We start from the raw sequence: 21,407 nt of genomic DNA on the forward strand, positions 1-21,407 counted from the left end.
ATAGAATAATTAAGTCGAGATCACAAGAAAGCATTAAAGAAAAATTAACGATGCATGGCCGCTTAGGGCTTCCGTAGAATCCACTCCCGCAATCCTCACAGACTTAATCTTAAAAAAAAATAATGACCACTTATCAGTCTTTTTTTGCCTAATAATAACCAACATATTTTGATGATGAAGAAGAAGAATAATCTAAACAAAGCGGTAGAGTTCCAGTGCCACATGGTTGCAGCACTAATCATGAGAAACTAGCCTCATGAGTTAACATGACTGACTGTATCATAATCACATGAGACCTCTTCCTTCTTAAAGAGAATCTGTGGAACCGCATCATTAGAGCTGGTGGCCCTGGAGTGAAAACTCACTGCTGCGTAAGTCAGACCTTCATCAGATTTCTTAGCCGAGAGACGTGTGGGTAACTGAGCTGTGGAGCAGATGTCCTGATCAGAGGGGATTGTGGGTCATTGAACAGTAGAATAAACAGCAGAATCACAGGGGCTTGTGGGTAACTCTGTGTTTGAATAAACAGGTTGAAGATCAGAGAGGATTGTGGGTAGTTGTGCAGTAGAGCAAACTGAAGAAGATCTAACGTCTGAGGCAGGAAGTCGCCTGGTGTCTTTAATCTCCTCGTAGTAACAGTCATCAGGAGGAACCTGAGAGCAAAGAGAAACAGAAACAAATAATATGAATGTTTTCAACAGCAAATGTTGTTGTTGTAAAAGACAATATGTTTTGTACTGAGCACACACTGATGAAGACAATTACCCCTTCTTGATTTCCTGAGGTTTGGACAGAACTCCTGCCAGTAGAAGCTGTACCTCCTGATAACAGAAGTCAAGTAATCAGTAAATGTTATAAACACTGTTATTTTTAGATTTAGTTTAGTTTTGGAATCAGTCATGAATTCATTTCCAGTAAATGCTTTACATTAGTCCATTACAGGACATCACACATCCACCTACCAGCATGTTTTTGTGAGGTCAGATATGCAAAACAGGAACCCAAGCTCAGGGCTGAATTCTGGACACTGGAGCTGTGAGACAGCAATGCTACCTGCTGCACCACTGTACCGCCGATCATCAACCCGTCACACCAAATTAAACCTGTTACACACTGATAATGTGTTGTGTTTGTGTGTGTGTACCTTGCATCTTCTGTCTTTTTTGTAGAATCACAAAGAGGAATGAGACACACACACGCACGCACACACATACACACACACACATACATACACACTCAGAGCATCTGAAACCATTCAGACATGATTAAACAGCAAGTAGTATAGTAAATATGTCTCCTTAAAGATGAAGTTTGTAAATAATATTAAACAGACTAGACCTTGTATCCTGCATTTCTTATGTAGAATCACAAAGAGGAATATGATTCCAATCAGAAGCAGCAGCAGAATTACAGACACAGTGATCACAGTGGAAGCTGGAAATCCTGGAAAAGAAACAGACAGACAGTCACTTTAACCTACATGCTGATCATTCATAAGGGATCAGATTCATCAAAGTCATGTAGTTAGACTCTGGGGGTGATGAGGAGCTGAGCAGAATCACCTGCTAGAGGAGAAGCTGGAGTAGACTCAGATGATGATGATGAAGGTTGTGTTGGCCTCGAGACTGAAACTGGGACACATGGGTCTAAAGCAGAGAAAAGTTTAGTTAGATAATGAAAGACATTAAGTGAGTGAATCTAGTAAATGACTGATAGCAGCACAGATGCAACACAATACAGTTTACATTCTCTATGTGTGGAACTTCAGAAATAATGACTGAGACAACGTGTCTCCATGTCTCTACAAACTCACCAGTAACTGTCAGGTTGATCTGTGTGAAATAAACCTTGTATCCATGATCAGATGTCCAGGCTGCTTCAGCTCCACACCAGTATTCACCAGAGTCCTGCTCAGTTACATTTCTAATGCTCACAGTCAACATTTGTGTTTCTCTGTCATCATACAGGGAGAATTTCCCCCCATTTACATATTTTCTACTTTCTTTAACAGATTCTTGATAAAAACAAGCAGAATCTTGCAGAGTCTTGCAGAGAAACTTGGGGTCACTCCTGAAGGATTGTGGGTATTTACAGCTGATATTCAAATCTCCTCCTACATGGACAGTCTTACTGATGGACTTCTCATAGGACAGATCTGCAAATCACAACCAATCAGATCAGTTTATATGCGTATATGTGTCCTAGCTCTGATTAACAACACTTAGACAGTTATACAGTAAATTTACAAATAAATCTGATGTTTCTTCTGATAAAACACATAATTAAAGATCCTCACCTTCTGTTACTTTCAGCTTCACAACAGTGTAGATCTGTATTTCATCAGACACAACAACAGCACACGCGTATGTTCCAGTGTCCTCCGTAATCAGCTCTCTGATAAACACACTGAAGAATCCTGCACTTCTGCTGTCCTGAATTGAGAATCTGCCATCATGTGACCATTCACTGTGTAGTTTTGTTGTTATTCGATTAAAACTCCACTGATGTGATCCCATCTTACAGAAAGATTTGGGTTTGTATTTATATTCATCCTCATATCTGCACTTGATGTTGATTCCTCCCCCTGCATATGCACTCACTTCTCTAGAGACCGAGCCCCCTGTTAAAAGCAAGTTCAACCCTGCTCAATTAATTAAAACTGGAAGCAGTTAACATAACGCTAGCTCACTTACTATCAAACACGGCTGATTTTATTATTCACACACAGCGGTTAGCGTAACGTTAGCTCGCTTACTATCAAACACAGCTAATTTTATTATTTACACACAGCGGTTAGTGTAACGTTAGCTCACTTACTATCAAACACGGTTCATTTGATCATTTACACACAGCGGTTATCTGAGTGCTGTGACTAACATTACTGAAACACTGATTGATTCCAACACTACCAGCGTTAACATTGCTGCTTGCAGTGAAAGTAAGTTAGCTAACGTTAGCTAGCTAGTCATGAGTAACTGACTCCGCCCACAGACAGGAGACAGAAATCCAACCACATTTCCTCAATGTTCATTTAAATTCATGTCTTTTTTATCATGAGATCTGTTTTTTCCTCCATTAAACTGTAACTGTGATGTATGAAGATCAGGTAAGACTTATATGCAGTCATTATTGTGTAGAAATTAAAAATTGTGATATTCATACAAAGTGGTTTGGATTTCAGAAGCTAATTTAAATATAAGATGTTAAAATGCACAAAAATGTGATTGGTTTCTCGGCCATGCAAAAGTAATGGACAATCGAATCGTGATATTTGAAAGTTTTAGTCAATTTTTTACTTGGAACGTCTGAATAAATATCTCCTACTCACCTTCCTTCACCTTCAGTTCCACAGGTGTGTAAATGTCATTTCCCCAGGATACATCAACTCCACAGTGGTACGTCCCAGTGTCCTCTACAGTGAGCTCTCTGATCTTCACACTGAACTCTGCTGATTTGGTGTCATCAAACAGTGAGAATCTTCCTGAATTTATCCACTCGTTTTTAGCTCCTGTCTTTATTTGGTAAGAACAGGATCGCCATGAACCCTTACAGAAATATTTTTGGTTTTCTCTGTATTTTGTATCATACTTGCACTTGATAAGGACTCCTACTCCTGAATATCCTGTTACTTCCTTGGAGGCTCCTCCATCTAACAAAACACCAAACATCCATCTGAGCAAAACCTTCCTTCATGTAACACTGCTGCTGATAGTGAGTATTATTCTGAAGTGCATTTCTTTACCTGAGATCAGACAGAGGGTGAAGATGAGGAGGATCTTCATCCTGAGTTCACACTCCCAGATCTCCACACCAACTCCACTTCAGAAAGATATTAAAGCTCCTGTTGTGTTACACACTGTTACTGTCTCTGTCCCGCTCTGTGAATGTGCTGTGTGTCTTCATCTGTGTCTTAACCAGAAACTCACAGCACGCTCATTTCCACATCTAGAAGTGTGATAAATAGCTCTACAGGAAGTGTGTGTGTGTGAAATATGTGTGAACTATGTGCCTGTGGTCAGTTACAGTGTACAAACTATCATATGAAGTTGTGAGTGTATCTCAATATAGTTGTGAGTGTATCTCAAGTGTATTCTGCATCTGAGCATCTTTCTCCATGGGAGTTATTTCTCCTCTCAGGCCTTCTACTTCTACTTCTACTTCTTCTAGGCCTTCTACTTGCAAGAAAACATTATTAAAAATGATTACTCATCTAGTTTATTCAGATAGAAATTTCATTGGGATCGTTCTCAATCTGTGCACTTTATTCCTTTATTTCTAGGCTATAACCTATAACAAGAGCTTGAGCTGAGTGTGAAAACGCTAAATGCTACATTACTAACATCATTAGTTAAAACCCGCGGAAGCGGATTTTGGGAAATGCAGGTCATCAGCGCCTTATAGTAATGGAGTCAGTAAGGGAACGTCTAAAAGGTGCATGACCTGGGCAACTGCCAATCCATCGCAGCGCACAATCACATACACTACGGACACTTGCCAAATGCCAACCAGCCTACCATGCATGTCTTTGGACTGGGAGAGGAAACCGAAGTACCCGGAGGAAACACCTGCAGCACAGGGAGAACCCAGGAGGTGTGAGGCAAACGTGCTAACCACTAGCTAGTTGAACTCGGTAACTCTAGCTGAACTGTTCTGTACAGGTCAGGTAAGTCCTGGGGGCGGAGCTTTGTGAACACAAGGGTAATTGGGGAGAAGGTCCTCGATGTATTGGCCTTCGGCTGTGATTGGATGTAACCGATCGGCGAGAGTTTCCACTTGCAGTCGGGGGAGGAGTTTAAAACAGAGCCGTTAAGTTGGACACTTTCTGCTTCCCGTAGTGACGCTTGTGCAGTGTTTGCTTTCTTTATCGCAGAGGAAGTGGATTAGATGTAATATTTCTCAGATAAACAAGCGTCTGAATTTTACATGTAGCAACCAGAAACACATGTCACTGAATAGATTAAGTTAATACAGTGCCTGTATGTACAAGAAGAAAGTTAATCATAAACCTGTATTATTTAAAAACCAATAAAGTTGGGTCTACATTTTTATCAGTTTTATTTTGATAAACATGACACAGTATAACATTAAGATCACATGGAAAGGGTTTTCACTGTTATAAAAATACAGATTTGTGAGTCTTAGCAGAACTGAAGGTGTCAGAATAAACATGAAAAGCGCGTCATCATTGTGGTCAGTGAGTCTGGCCAATCCTGAAATAGCTGTGTCGTAATCAGAGCTCGTGCAGGAAGTCGACTGCTCTCGTATCGCTATCGCGGTACTTTGATGCCAAACGTCACAGTGACGTGGCGGGCTGCGCAGCGCTGCATGATGTTGAATACAACTGAATACAGCCCCTGGCTACAGCCGGCAGAATGGAGCGGGGCTAAACATGTGTCGCTCCGCCCATAACCGCTCTCATTGGTTAGTGACGATGTAATGACGTTGACGCCTCAGCATATTCTCATTGGACTCTATGCACAGTCACTTCCGCTTTCAGTCTCAGTGGCTAGCGCAACTTTCAGTGCTGCACCGGAAGTGATTTTTGCTTTCCGTTTCAATGGACGCTGTCAGCATGGATTTTTACACTCACTGCTTGTAAGACCTTCCACGGATTACTGTGAACGATGACAATCGCATTATGATGTTAGCATCTGTCTTTCCCTCTAGTGAGAAGGAGAATGGCTTTAAGCTGTATGTTTCGAGTTATATCCACAACTTTGAGGGTCTCAAGCTAACAAGCTAGCTAGCTTCATTTGTGACCGTTCATTCTCTTATACGTTTAATTTTCTCTCTAGTTAACCTTATTTAAATATTCTCTTTTTTTATAGTTTATTGTTATATCTATTATTTTAAAATAAATGTCTTACTTTAATCTAATGTTTCCTACATGAATAAAAATGTTTTCTAATACCAGCCTGCTCTTACTTACTGTGCTGAGTTGCTTTGCTCAACCCTGAACATGTTCATACTCGCTTTTCAAACAGAAAAAAAATACACTGAAAATGGGAAATGATGGAAACTAATCACAAAATTAAACCCTGAGGATGTGTTAAGCGGATATGTCCATTCTAGATTCAGTAGGGGTCAATCACAATGTTATAGGACCCACTCATAATGGTGGTCACACTCTTGACCTTCTACTAATTTACAGATTAAATATAGAAAATGTTGTCATATTTCCTCAGTGAAGCGATTCTATTCAATTTTATTTGTATAGCGCTTTTTACAATAGACATTGTCTCAAAGCAGCTTTACAGAAATATCAACATGGTATACAGATATTAAAGGTGTGAATTTATCTCAACTGAGCAAGCCACTGAGTGGCGACGGTGGCAAGGAAAAACTCCCTAAGATGTTTTAAGAGGAAGAAACCTTGAGAGGAACCCGACTCAGAAGGGAACCCATCCTCATCTGGGTAACAACAGTTAGTGTGAAAAAGTTCATTATGGATTTATATGAAGTCTGTATGGCCTTAGGAGCAGCCGTAGTCCCAGCAGTCTGGAATTAGAGAAGATCTCAGATCATTCTCTCATCTCGGTTAAATTGTGTGTTGATCATAATATATGCAGCTTGCCCGTACATTCACGCTGGTGGGCTCTCCTCTTCAGTTCACCCCATAGGTTTTATGTGGGTTTCCAGTCAGGGGACTGGGATGGTCATGGTAGGACCTTGATTTTGTGGTCAGTAAACCATTTTTGTGTTGATTTAGATGTACGTTTTGGATCATTCTCCTGCTGGAAGATCCAACCACGGCCCATTTTGAAGCTTTCTGGCAGAGGCAGTCAGGTTTTCATTTAATATTGGTTGATATTTGATGGAGTCCATGATGCCATGTATCCTAACAAAATATCCAGGTCCTCTGGCAGAAAAACAGCCCCAAAACATTAAAGATCCACCACCATATTTAACTGTGGACATAAGGTATTTTTCCATATGGCTACCTCTCTGTGAGCCAAAACCACCTCTGGTATTTATTACAAAAAAGCTCTATTTTGGTTTCATCTGACCATAGAACCCGATCCCATTTGAAGTTCCAGTAGTATCTGGCAATCTGAAGACGCTCGAGTTTGTTTTTGGATGAGAGTAGAGGCTTTTTTCTTGAAACCCTTCCAAACAACTTGTGGTGATGTAGGTGACTTCAGATTGTAGTTTTGGAGACTTTCTGATCCCAAGACGCAACTAACTTCTGCAGTTCTCCAGCTGTGATCCTTGGAGATTTTTTGTCCACTCGAACCATCCTCTTCACAGTGTGTTGAGACGATATAGACACACGTCCAATTCCAGGTTGATTCATAACATTTCCAGTTGACTGGAACTTCTTAATTATTGCTCTGATGGTGGAAATGGGCATTTTCAACACTTGTGCTATTTTCTTATAGCCACTTCCCATTTTGTGAAGCTCAAAAACATTTTACTGCACATTGTATGTGCATTGCTATTGTATATATATGACCAAGGGAATTTGGCCTATGTGTTACCTCATATTTATACCCCTGGAATAAACAGGAAGCGATGGTTGAACAATTTCTTGTTCCTAGTCACCCAGGTGTACTAAACAAAAGTAAAATATCAATGGGAATACACTTCAAATATATATTTTCTCATATGAATTCATAGGGGTGACAATAATTGTTGCACACCTATGTGTAACAAAGATATTATTTTGGATAAACCTGTGTTGTGTTTGCAATTGTTTGATATCCATGAGAGCAGAGCATTTTTGTGAATTCTTTTAACAAAATATCAAAAAGTTAAAAAATAAAGACAATTTTTCACAGCCTTCTTTGCTCATGTTTACCAAGGGTGCCAATATTAGTGGAGGGCAGTGTGTATATGTGTGTGTTTGTGTCTTTATTAAGTTAATTCATAAGTTCGCTATCTTAAGCCTTGACACTCTGGCTGAGAATAAATAAAACCTTTATTTAAATGTTAAAAATCTGTTTGTTTTATTCTAAAGCAAATATACAAATAAATAAAAATAAAAAAAACAACAGCCAGAGATGAATAACTTTAAGAATTTGTATATACAAATTTCTACTTGGAATTGGGGGCGGTCTGAAGGAGTAAAAAAAAAGCTTTCAAATGGTGAATCCTACAGAATAATTTCCGCTGTAGAAATAGACTTTATCTCCACATTAAGAGAGAGGCGTGTCCCCTTCTCAGGTGTCGAACACTAACGTGGAGATCGTCAATCCTGCATGGATGATGTATTTTTGTAGGCCAACCCGGAAGGTAGCATCACCCTGGTTCCCTCGACAAAAATCCAATAACATTTTCCCATTGGTTTTTAGATTATTGCAGAAAATAAGCTCTGTGACCAACAAAACTTTATGGTTCTTACAAGTTTTGTTCATCAAGATAATCTTTACAAATTAACACAAACTTTATGAATTTTGCAGCCTAAATACAATCGCCAGAAGTAAAAAGCTAATATTAGGCTATAAATGAGCTACACCACGGTCACATGACTTCAACGTCAGCACCGCTACGTTTCCGACAACTCTTTCAATCTTTATTTAAAAAAACACTACCATTGGGAAATATTATAAACTGATAAATCTACAAGTTGGAAGGTCTGAGTTGGAATAGTTCGCAAAAGCACGAGTATAAACACAACGAGGCTGTAGTAGATGAGTTTTCCTGTTCGGTGTGATGACGTTTAATTTCCTTGATAATCTCTGTACTCTCATTTAGCCACTCGTTAGCAGCCACCTTTTTCAAAATCACGAGTGGAGTACTACTGATGTGTTTTAGGCATAGAATAAAACGTGAAAATATCCTGAGATTGTGTTAACCACAGACCTTATTTCAGGCATTTAAGCAAAAACCCATTAAAAAAACCCACTGAGTTCGGGACGATGGCTGTCTAATACATAGAATAATTAAGTTGAGATCACGAGAAAGCATTAAAGAAAAATTAACAATGCATGACCGCTTAGGGCTTCCGTAGAATCCACTCCCGCAATCCTCACAGACTTAATCTTGAAAAAATAATGACCACTTTTCAGTCTTTTTTTTTGCCTAATAATAACCAACATATTTTGATGATGAAGAAGAAGAATAATCTAAACAAAGCGGTAGAGTTCCAGTGCCACATGGTTGCAGCACTAATGATGAGAAACTAGCCACATGAATTAACATGACTGACTGTATCATAGTCACACGAGACCTCTTCCTTCTTAAAGAGAATCTGTGGAACTGCATCATTAGAGCTGGTGGCCCTGGAGTGAAAATTCACTGCTGCCTAAGTCAGACCTTCATCAGATTTCTCAGCCGAGAGACGTGTGGGTAACTGAGCTGTGGAGTAGATGTCCTGATCAGAGGGGATTGTGGGTTGTTGAGCAGTAGAATAAACAGTAGAATCACAGGGGCTTGTGGGTAACTCTGTGTTTGAATAAACAGGTTGAGGATCAGAGAGGATTGTGGGTAGTTGAGCAGTAGAGTAAACTGAAGAAGATCCAGCGTCTGAGGCAGAAAGTCGTCTGGTGTCTTCAATCTCCTCATAGAAACAGATATCAGGAGGAACCTGAGAGCAAAGAGAAACAAAAACAAAGAATATAAATGTTTTCTACAACAAATGTTGTTGTAAAAGACAATAAGTTTTGTACTGAGCACACACTGATGAAGACAATTACCCCTTGGTGATTTCCTGAGGTTTGGACAGAACTCCTGCCAGTAGAAGCTGTACCTCCTGATAACGGAAGTCAAGTAATCAGTAAATCTTATAAATGCTGTTATTTTTAGTTTTAGATTTAGTTTAGTTTTGGAATCAGTCATGAATTCATTTCCAGTAAATGCTTTACATTAGTCCATTACAGGACATCACACATCCACCTACCGGCATGTTTTTGTGAGGTCAGATATGCAAAACAGGAACCCAAGCTCAGGACTGAATTCTGGACACTGGAGCTGTGAGACAGCAACGCTACCTGCTGCACCACTGTACCACCGATCATCAACCCGTCACTCCAAATTAAACCTGTTACACACTGATAATGTGTTGTGTTTCTGTTTGTGTACCTTGCATCTTCTGTCTTTTTTGTAGAATCACAAAGAGGAATGAGATTGCAATCAGAAGCAGCAGCAGAATTACAGACACAGTGATCACAGTGGAAGCTGGAAATCCTGGAAGAGAAACAAACAGACAGTCACTTTAACCTACATGCTGATCATTCATAAGGGATCAGATTCATCAAAGTCATGTAGTTAGACTCTGGGGGTGATGAGGATCTGAGCAGAATCACCTGCTAGAGGAGAAGAAGATGATGATGATGGTGATGGTGATGATGAAGGTTGTGTTGGTTTCGAGGTTGAAACTGGGACAAATGGGTCCAAAGCAGTGAAAAGTTTAGTTAGATTAGCCTAATTAGTTTAGTCAGAATAGTTAATGTAGTGTGTCTCCATGTCTCTACAAACTCACCAGTAACTGTCAGGTCGATCTGTGTGAAATAAACCTTGTATCCATGATCAGATGTCCAGGCTGCTTCAGCTCCACACTAGTATTCACCAGAGTCCTGCTCAGTTACATTTCTAATACTCACAGTCAACATTTGTGTTTCTCTGTCATCATACAGGGAGAATTTCCCCATATTTACATATTTTCTACTTTCTTTAACAGATTCTTTATAAGAACAAGCAGCACGTTGCAGCCTCGTCTTGCAGAGAATCTTGGGGTCACTCCTGAGGGATTGTGGGTATTTATAGCTGATATTCAAATCTCTTCCTACATGGACAGTCTTACTGATGGACTTCTCATAGGACAGACCTGCAAATCACAACCAATCAGATCAGTTTATATGTGTATATGTGTCCTAGCTCTGATTAACAACACTTAGACAGTTATACAGTAAATTTCCATATAAATCTGATGTTTCTTGTGATAAACACACTGAAGAATCCTGCACTTCTGCTGTCCTGAATTGAGAATCTGCCATCATGTGACCATTCACTGTTTAGTTTTGTTGTTATTTGATTAAAACACCACTGATGAGATCCCATCTTACAGAAAGATTAGGGTTTGTATTTATATTCATCCTCATATCTGCACTTGGTGTTGATTCCTCCCCCTGCATATGCACTCACTTCTCTAGAGACCGAGCCCCCTGTTAAAAGCAAGTTCAACCCTGCTCAAATAATTAAAACTGGAAGCAGTTAACATAACGTTAGCTCACTTACTATCAAACACGGCTAATTTTATTATTTACACACAGTGGTTAGTGTAACGTTAGCTCGCTTACAATCAAAAATGGCTAATTTTATTATTTACACAGCAGTTATCTTAGTGCTGTGACTAACATTACTGAAACACTGATTGATTCCAACACTACCAGCGTTAACATTGCTGCTTGCTGTCAAAGTAAGTTAGCTAACGCTAGCTAGCTAGTCATGAATAACTGACTCCGCCCACAGCCAGGAGACAGAAATCCAACCACATTTCCTCAATGTTCATTTAAATTCAAGTCTTTTTTTATCATGAGATCTTTTTTTTCTCCATTAAACTGTAACTGTAATGTATGATGATCAGGTAAGACTTATATGCAGTCGTTATTGTGTTGAAATTAATAATTGTGATGTTCATACAAATTGGTTTGGATTTCAGAAGCTAATTTAAATATAAAAAGTTAAAATGCACAAAAATGTGATTGGTTTCTCGGCCATGCAAAAGTAATGGACAATCAAATCGTGATATTTGAAAGTTTTAGTCAATTTTTCACTTGAAAGGTCTGAATAAATATCTCCTACTCACCTTCCTTCACCTTCAGTTCCACAGGTGTGTAAATGTCATTTCCCCAGGATACATCAACTCCACACTGGTACGTCCCAGTGTCCTCTACAGTGAGCTCTCTGATCTTCACACTGAACTCTGCTGATTTGGTGTCATCAAACAGTGAGAATCTTCCTGAATTTATCCACTCGTTTTTAGCTCCTGTCTTTATTTGGTCAGAACAGGAGAGTCCTGAACCCTTACAGAAATATTTATTGTTTTGTGTGTATTCTGTATGATACTTGCACTTGATAAGGACTCCTCCTCCTGAATATCCTGTTACTTCCTTGGAGGCTCCTCCATCTAACAAAACACCAAACATCCATCTGAGCAAAACCTTCCTTCATGTAACACTGCTGCTGATAGTGAGGATTATTCTGAAGTGCATTTCTTTACCTGAGATCAGACAGAGGGTGAAGATGAGGAGGATCTTCATCCTGAGTTCACACTCCCAGATCTCCACACCAACTCCACTTCAGAAAGATATTAAAGCTCCTGTTGTGTTACACACTGTTACTGTCTCTGTCCCGCTCTGTGAATGTGCTGTGTGCCTTCATCTGTGTCTTAAGCAGAAAGTCACAGCACGCCAACTTCCCCTTCTAGAAGTGTGATAAATAGCTCTACAGGAAGTGTGTGTGTGAAATATGTGTGAACTATGTGCCTGTGGTCAGTTACAGTGTATAAACTATCATATGAAGATGTGAGAGTGTTTAATATTAACATTCTGCATCTGAGCATCTTTCTCCATGGGAGATATTTCTCCTCTCAGTGCTCCAGTATTAACTTTACTGAGGATATTTATTACTCCATGTCAGTGTATACTGCTCTACTGCCAGAAGGCCTCTACTGCCCTCTACAGCACACGGTGTGTAACAGAGGGAGAAAGATACAGTTTAAACCGAACACTACAGTATTCACCATGGAGGATTAAAAATGTTAATAATGAGAGCAGGACTTTGTCTGAATTGTAGAAGTTTCTGTTGCTGCTTATTATTAAAAGGCCTTGTCCATTTAATAATCTCACTTAGATGATGTTTTTCTGACACGGAAATCATTTAAACTTTGTTAACACAACTAGCATGATTAAAAAGGTGAATATGCGGAATGGTCTCATGTATTACTCGTTGTCATAGTAACATTGACACTAGAGCATCACTTAACTTTGGATTAGCTTTCATATACCAGGCAGATAAACACAGGTTTTATACAGAGAGTCCAGGTTAGGATCTATATAAACAGGTCATTTGGAATAGAGGAAATATTTGCAAGCAGATATGGATATTTAGATCACTAAACAGATACAGATACAGAAAGTGTCACTGTGTTACACCCCTAGTGCTCACACACGGACAGCAGGGACGTTGTTGTGCAGGAAGCTGATCTCAGAACTTCACAATATGTGGATATGTGGAGGTGTTTCCCCCCCCAAAAGTAAAATAAATAAATAAATAAATAAATAATAATAATTTCTCCACTTTTGTGTTGTATGCAAATAAATATGAAATAAAACACGAGGGAGACCAAGTATGAGCAGCATGTAATTTTTTGAGAATTCACGGGGCTGGTGGGACTGTAGTCTGTGGGTGAAGACAAATGATAGGGAGAAAAATGCTGGTAAAAAGGTATACGTCCGGGGGAGGAACTATAGCCAGCTGAGGTGTATGGAGGAGAATAGTCAGGACTGGCAGGTGAAAAAGGAGGAGAAAGGTCAGAGCCCGGGTCAGAGAAGGCCATGTCATCATCGGTCTGATAGTTGGAGGGGTGAATGGGTGGAACAGCCGGCAGCGGGTCAGTCTGAGTGGCAGCATCCACACACACATTAGCGGGACAAATCCTGTACCAAAGCTGCGGTGGAAAACCTGAGTCAGCAGACGAGGTGCGGAGAACCTCGATCAGCATGGTGATGTCGGCAGTGAGATGCGCAAGCTGATAGCGAGTGTTCAGATCCAAGTCCAACCCCTCCAGTAAAGGAGATAAGAAGAGCTGACGTTCGCCTAGACCCACAGAAAAACATAGAATAAGCAATACTCAGGAGGAAAACACCACATGTACTCAATTAGTGAGGCATGCCTGAGGGCCTAGCCGGATTACATCTGCACGCGTGCACACACATATACGTAGGAGCAGAGGGTCAACTGAGAGTTACATTACAAATACACACACACACGGAGGATTGTCAGGTATTTAGAAAATATAAATTTACATATATATGTATGTATATATACACAGGGACGTGCAAGCACTAAAAGAGAAATGTGGGAAAAAGAATAAAACTTACCCACAATTGGAGATGGCTTGTGCAAGGTTACGGAGATCCTCTCTCAATGAAAATCCAGTCAGGAGTGACACAGTATGCGGAAGTCAATTTTAAAAAAAGTGAAACCGGACAGGCCAAACAAAAGGGGAATGAAACCCAGCTAAACCTGAAAGATAAGGAGCAATGAAGTAAGCGAATTCCGCAAGATAAGAGTTGCTGGAAAACACCGTTTTGCAAATGTGAGAGTTGCTGAAAAACACTGTTGAGGGAACGTAAGGGTTTTCGGTATCGGTTAACTCAGAACATATTGGTATTGGAAAAAAGTTGCTGAGGGTGGGAAATCTGAACCTAAGAAACTGTATAAATAGGAGAGCCTCAGCTCTGGGTTTTTAGGTCACCCTTGGGACGTCTCAACTGTGTGGATCTCATGTGAATTGGAACAATAAACTTGGACCCTTGCTTCTTCTCACTCACTGGTTCGGTGTCTTACTTTCTTCATGCAACAGTCTGGTAGATGTGAGTATCTGTTTCTATGCTACATTTTTGTTAATCATAACTATATTCAGTTAGTGGACCTAATTTGATACAACATGTGCCCTAGTGTTTTTACATTTTACATTTCCTGGTGCTTTATAGAGGTTAATTCTACAGGATTGCGGATCAACACTGCCATCTAGAGGAGCCTTTAGTAAAAGCAAATCATGTTCAGCATAAACTCAGCTGTTACTTTATGGACATACAGTACAGTGGGGTCCAGATGTCTGAGCTCTAGTGAAAATGCTTCTCTTTATCATTATTTTTCTATTTAACACAAAGGTTTTCATTACACATGAGATTATCAGCAACTACTTGAGTGAAAAATAGAATCTTAGAAATATTTACATGAATTTCAGAGTTTCTTAATATTTGGTACATCCCCTTTTTGCTTTAATGACAGTGTGCACCCGAGCTGGCACGGACTCCACAAGTTTGTGCAAAACCTGATGATCCATTTTAGATAAGATCCATCAGCGTGTCGTCTTTTGTCTTCTTCTTCTTCTTTTTTTTATAGTTATTTATTTATTTAAAAAAAAAAAACCTTGTTTATTTCCAGAATTTAAATCTAAATAAAACTTCAGATTTTCACTGTGGTTTCAGAATTTTGGACCCCAGCTGTATGTATATAATAATCTTATATATGGTGTAAATACTGACCTGAGATAATTACTTCCTGCTTAGGAACAATACTATGCACTTGAGAAACTTTCAAAATTATTTATTGCATAACATCCTGCTGAAAACATCAAAAGTGAACAGTCCATAATGAATTCAACATAAAAAAAAAAATATTTGAATGACAAAAATACACTGTGTGCCTTTATCTGAAGAAGCATACACGACAGAATCAGAGTCTTGATTATGAAACAGAGGGCATGAGGATGGCTGATATAAGTACGCAGAGCAGTAATAATGAGTGTGGTCACTATAAGACAAAATAAAAATGAACAACATGTGAACAAAAAGTGAAGTGAGCGGGTCAAGCTGATTTTGAGACTTTGGGGTTAAGATAAGATGAATGTCTCCACTTCTCTCTTTCTTCTAGCACTCACTTTCTGTAAATATACTATTTAAAATCATACTCCTATATAAAGTATAATGCATACCTTTCTCCATATATTAATACATACGGCATTTCTTTCCAAACATAACATAGACCACACATACAATACACACCACACTCAGTACATACCATACGTTCATATAGCTATTCAAAATGGATGAAAATACAAAGATGAATATAGCCACAAGCAGTGATCATATTAAAGAAAAATCACAATCTGTACTTATTGTAAAATTAGAGAAAATACCAGAAGCTACGATGGACTGGTATTCCTCCCAGGGTGTATTCCTGCCTCACGTCCAGTGTTCCCAAAGCTCCAGATCTACTGCAAACCTGACCAGGACACATGACTGGGATGAATGGATGGATGGGATGATGATGATGATGATGATGATGATGATGGTGATGCTTGGAGACCTAATTATTATAAACTAGCCACATGAATTAACATGACTGACTGTATCATACACATATGATATCTCTTGCTTCTTAAAGGTCATCTTTGGAACTGCATTAGAGCCGGTGGCTGCTGCATAATTCAGGCCTTCAGCAGATTCCCCAACTAACTGCTGATCAGCACTGGCTGAGGAATCAGAGAGACTTGTGGGTAACTGAGCCGTGGAGTAGATTTCCTGATCAGGAGGGATTGTGGGTAATTGAGGAGTAGAATAAACGTTGGCATAAACATTTTGGGTAGGACCAGAGGGGATTGTGGCTAGTTGAACATTGCAGTAAACTGTTCCAGCGTCTGAGGCAGAAAGGCGTCTGGTGTATTTAACCTCCTCATAAAGATAATAAGCACAGAGAAACAGAAACAACACATATAAATGTTTTCATGGATTTTCAAAGACAGTAAGTTTTGGTACTGAACACACACACTGATGAAGACAGTTACCTCTTGGTCGTTTCCTGAGCCTTGGACAGAACTCTCGCCAATAGAAGTTGTACCTGCTGAAACAAAAAACATCCAAGTAGTCAGTAGTTGTTATTTCTGTTGTTATTATTAGCTTCGGATTTTATGATGGCCGGAAATCCTGTGGTGTATTTATTCATCTGTATTATGGGTTCATTTTCTGTCTCTTCTCATCCGTGCTCATTGTTGGTCAGCATGGACAGGATCACTGTGTCACTAACTACTCCTCCTACTGAACATGTAACTGACTAATGAACAAGGTTAACAACACACACACACACGCACGCACACACATACACACACACACATACATACACACTCAGAGCATCTGAAACCATTCAGACATGATTAAACAGCAAGTAGTGTAGTAAATATGTCTCCTTAAAGATGAAGTTTGTAAATAATATTAAACAGACTAGACCTTGTATCCTGCATTTCTTATGTAGAATCACGAAGAGGAATATGATTCCAATCAGAAGCAGCAGCAGAATTACAGACACAGTGATCACAGTGGAAACTGGAAATCCTGGAAGAGAAACAAACAGACAGTCACTTTAACCTACATGCTGATCATTCATAAGGGATCAGATTCATCAAAGTCATGTAGTTAGACTCTGGGGGTGATGAGGATCTGAGCAGAATCACCTGCTGGAGGAGAAGCTGGATTAAGCTCAGATGATAATGAGGATGATGATGATGATGACGATGATGATGATGGTGGTGGTGGTGATGATGATGATGATAATGATGATGAAGGTTGTGTTGGTATCGAGGCTGAAACTGGGACACGTGGATCTAAAGCAGTGAAAAGTTTAGTTAGATAATGAAAGACATTAAGTGAGTGAATCTAGTAAATGACTGATAGCAGCACAGATGCAACACAATACACTGTACATTCTCTATGTGTGGGACTTCAGAAATACTGACTGAGACAACGTGTCTCCATGTCTCTACAAACTCACCAGTAACTGTCAGGTCGATCTGTGTGAAATAAACCTTGTATCCATCATCAGATGTCCAGGCTGCTTCAGCTCCACACCAGTATTCACCAGAGTCCTGCTCAGTTACATTTCTAATACTCACAGTGAACATTTGTGTTTCTCTGTCATCATACAGGGAGAATTTCCCCTCATTTACATCTTTTCTACTTTCTTTAACAGATACTTTATAAGAACAAGCAGCACGTTGCAGCCTCGTCTTGCAGAGAAACTTGGGGTCACTCCTGAAGGATTCTGGGTATTTACAGCTGACATTCAAATCTCCTCCTACATGGACAGTCTTACTGATGGACTTCTCATAGGACAGATCTGCAAATCACAACCAATCAGATCAGTTTATATGTGTATATGTGTCCTAGCTCTGATTAACAACACTTAGACAGTTATACAGTAAATTTATATATAAATCTGATGTTTCTTCTGATAAAACACATAATTAAAGATCCTCACATTCTGTTACTTTCAGCTTCACTACAGTGTAGATCTCTATTTCATCAGACACAACAACAGCACACGCGTATGTTCCAGTGTCCTCCGTAATCAGCTCTCTGATAAACACACTGAAGAATCCTGCACTTCTGTTGTCCTGAATTGAGAATCTGCCATCATGTGACCATTCACTGTGTAGTTTTGTTGTTATTTGATTAAAACACCACTGATTTGATCCCATCTTACAGAAAGATTTGGGTTTGTCTTTATATTCTTCCTCATATCTGCACTTGATGTTGATTCCTCCCCCTGCATATGCACTCACTTCTCTAGAGACCGAGCCCCCTGTTAAAAGCAAGTTCAATCCTGCTCAAATAATTAAAACTGGAAACAGCTACTAAAATGATACTTGAGTTCTAGCTTTAAAGAAAAGTATTCACAGTTAAATGATTATTCTTCTACCGACATGATGTCTCACTCGCAACTTCATATCGTTAAACACAACTCACTTTCTATAAATTGAGTTAGAGTTAAGGGAAAGGTTCGAGTTTCTACTTTTCTTATGTCTTCATATGAAATCTTTGTACTTTTATTATTTACACACAGCGGTTAGTGGAACGTTAGCTCACTTACTATCAAATAGAATAGTGATGTTTGAAACTTTAGTCAAGTTTTTTTCTTGAAAGGTCTGAGTAAATATCTCCTACTCACCTTCCTTCACCTTCAGTTCCACTGGTGTGTAAATGTCTATCTCCCTGGGTAAATCAATTCCACACTGGTACGTCCCAGTGTCCTCTACAGTGAGTTCTCTGATCATCACACTGAACTCTGCTGATTTGGTGTCATCAAACAGTGAGAATCTTCCTGAATTTATCCACTCGTTTTTAGCTCCTGTCTTTATTTGGTCAGAACAGGATAGCCCTGAACCCTTACAGAAATATTTTTGGTTTTGTGTGTATTTTGAATGATACTTGCACTTGATAAGGACTCCTCCTCCTGAATATCCTGTTACTTCCTTGGAGTCTCCTCCATCTAACAAAACACCAAACATCCATCTGAGCAAAACCTTCCTTCCTGTAACACTGCTGCTGATAGTGAGGATTATTCTGAAGTGCATTTCTTTACCTGGGATCAGACAGAGGGTGAAGATGAGGAGGATCTTCATCCTGAGTTCACACTCCCAGATCTCCACACCAACTCCACTTCAGAAAGATATTAAAGCTCCTGTTGTGTTACACACTGTTACTGTCTCTGTCCCGCTGTGTGAATGTGCTGTGTCTTCATCTGTCTCTTAAGCAGGAAGTCATAGCACATTCACTTCCCCTTCTAGAAGTGTGAGAAAGAGCTCTACAGAAAGTGTGTGTCTGACATATAGTATCTCACAAAAGTGAGTACACCCCTCACATTTTTGTAAATATTTGATGATATCTTTTAATGTGACAACACTGAAGAAATGACACTTTGCTACAATGTAAAGTAATGAGTGTACAGCTTGTGTAACAGTGCAAATTTGCTGTCCCCTCAAAATAACTCACACAGCCATTAATGTCTAAACCGCTGGCAACAAAAGTGAGTACACCCCTAAGTGAAAATGTCCTATGCAAAGTTTCAAAGTTATTTATTGCATAACATCAAAAGTGAACAGTCCTTAATGAACTCAACATAAAAAAAATCATTTAAATGGCAAAAATACACTGTGTGCCTTTATCTGAATAAGCATACACGACAGAATCAGAGTCTTTATTATGAAACAGAGGGCATGAGGATGGCTGATATAAGTACGCAGAGCAGTAATAATGAGTGTGGTCACTATAAGACAAAGTAAAAATGAACAACAACATGTGAACAAAAAGTGAAGTGAGCAGGTCAAGCTGATTTTGAGACTTTGGGGTTAAGATAAGACGAATGTCTCCACTTCTCTCTTTCTTCTAGCACTCACTCTCTGTAAAGATACTATTTAAAATCATACTCCTATATACAGTACAATGCATACCTTTCTCCATATATTAATACATACTGCATTTCTTTCCAAACATACCATAGTCCACACATACAATACACACCACACTCAGTACATACCATACGTTCATATAGCTATTCAAAATGGATGAAAATACAAAGATGAATATAGCCACAAGCAGTGATCATATTACAGAAAAATCACAATCTGTACTTATTGTAAAATTAGAGAAAATACCAGAAGCTACGATGGACTGGTGTTCCTCCCAGGGTGTATTCCTGCCTCATGTCCAGTGTTCCCGAGGCTCCAGATCTACTGCAAACCTGACCAGGACACAGTTACTGAAGATGAAAAACTACTGACTCGGATGAATGAATGGATGGAATAATGATGATGATGACGATGATGATGGTGATGCTTGGAGACCTAATTATTATAAACTAGCCACATGAATGAACATGACTGACTGTATCATAGACATACGATATCTCTTGCTTCTGACAGATCATCTTTGGAACTGCATCATTAGAGCTGGTGGCTGCTGCGTAATTCAGGCCTTCAGCAGATTCCTCAACTAACTTCTGATCAGCACTGACTCAGGAATCAGAGAGACTTGTGGGTAACTGAGCTGTGGAGTAGATTTCCTGATCAGGAGGGATTGTGGGTAATTGAGCAGTAGAATAAACGTTTCAACTACATGTTGGCATAAACATTTTGAGGAGGATCAGAGGGGATTGGGGGTAGATGAACATTGCAGTAAACTGTTCCAGCGTCTGAGGCAGAAAGGCGTCTGGTGTCTTTAACCTCCTCATAATCAAAGACAGTAAGCACAGAGAAACAGAAACAACACATATAAATGTTTTCATGGATTTTCAAATACAGTAAATTTTGGTACTGAACACACACACTGATGAAGACAGTTACCTCTTGGTCGTTTCCTGAGCCTTGGACAGAACTCTCACCAATAGAAGCTGTACCTGCTGAAACAAAAAACATCCAAGTAGTCAGTAGTTGTTATTTCTGTTGTTATTATTAGCTTTGGATTTTATGATGGCCGGAAATCCTGTGGTGTATTTATTCATCTGTATTATGGGTTCATTTTCTGTCTCTTCTCATCCGTGCTCATTGTTGGTCAGCATGGACAGGATCACTGTGTCACTAACTACTCCTCCTACTGAACATGTAACTGACTAATGAACAAGGTTAACAACACACACACATGCACGCACACACACACACACAGACACACACACATGCACACACTCCGAGCATCTGAAACCATTCAGACATGATTAAACAGCAAGTAGTGTAGTAAATATATTTCCTCAAAGATAAAGTTTTTAAGTAATATTAAACAGACTAGACCTTGTATCCTGCATTTCTTATGTAGAATCACAACGAGTAATATGATTCCAATCAGAAGCAGCAGCAGAATTACAGACACAGTGATCACAGTGGAAGCTGGAAATCCTGGAAGAGAAAGAAA

The 21,407-nt window shown here is 39.4% G+C and overlaps 1 protein-coding gene across 1 annotated transcript; it reads right to left on the reverse strand.

The window, feature by feature from the left end:
* Positions 1 to 15,222: 15,222 nt before the first annotated feature.
* LOC108271644 (CMRF35-like molecule 8) lies at positions 15,223 to 19,126 on the reverse strand. The gene is made up of 7 exons (XM_053683545.1): positions 19,087 to 19,126; positions 18,673 to 18,792; positions 17,497 to 17,841; positions 17,180 to 17,329; positions 16,956 to 17,060; positions 16,517 to 16,572; positions 15,223 to 16,403 (listed from the first exon to the last, which is right to left on the reverse strand). The coding sequence occupies exons 1-7, from the start codon at positions 19,124 to 19,126 to the stop codon at positions 16,053 to 16,055; spliced, it is 1,167 nt and encodes a 388-aa protein (XP_053539520.1). The 3' UTR covers positions 15,223 to 16,052.
* Between the last annotated feature and the right edge of the window lie 2,281 nt (positions 19,127 to 21,407).

Source organism: Ictalurus punctatus, chromosome 11, assembly GCF_001660625.3.
Source record: "Ictalurus punctatus breed USDA103 chromosome 11, Coco_2.0, whole genome shotgun sequence".
NCBI classification, from domain to species: Eukaryota; Metazoa; Chordata; class Actinopteri; order Siluriformes; family Ictaluridae; genus Ictalurus; species Ictalurus punctatus.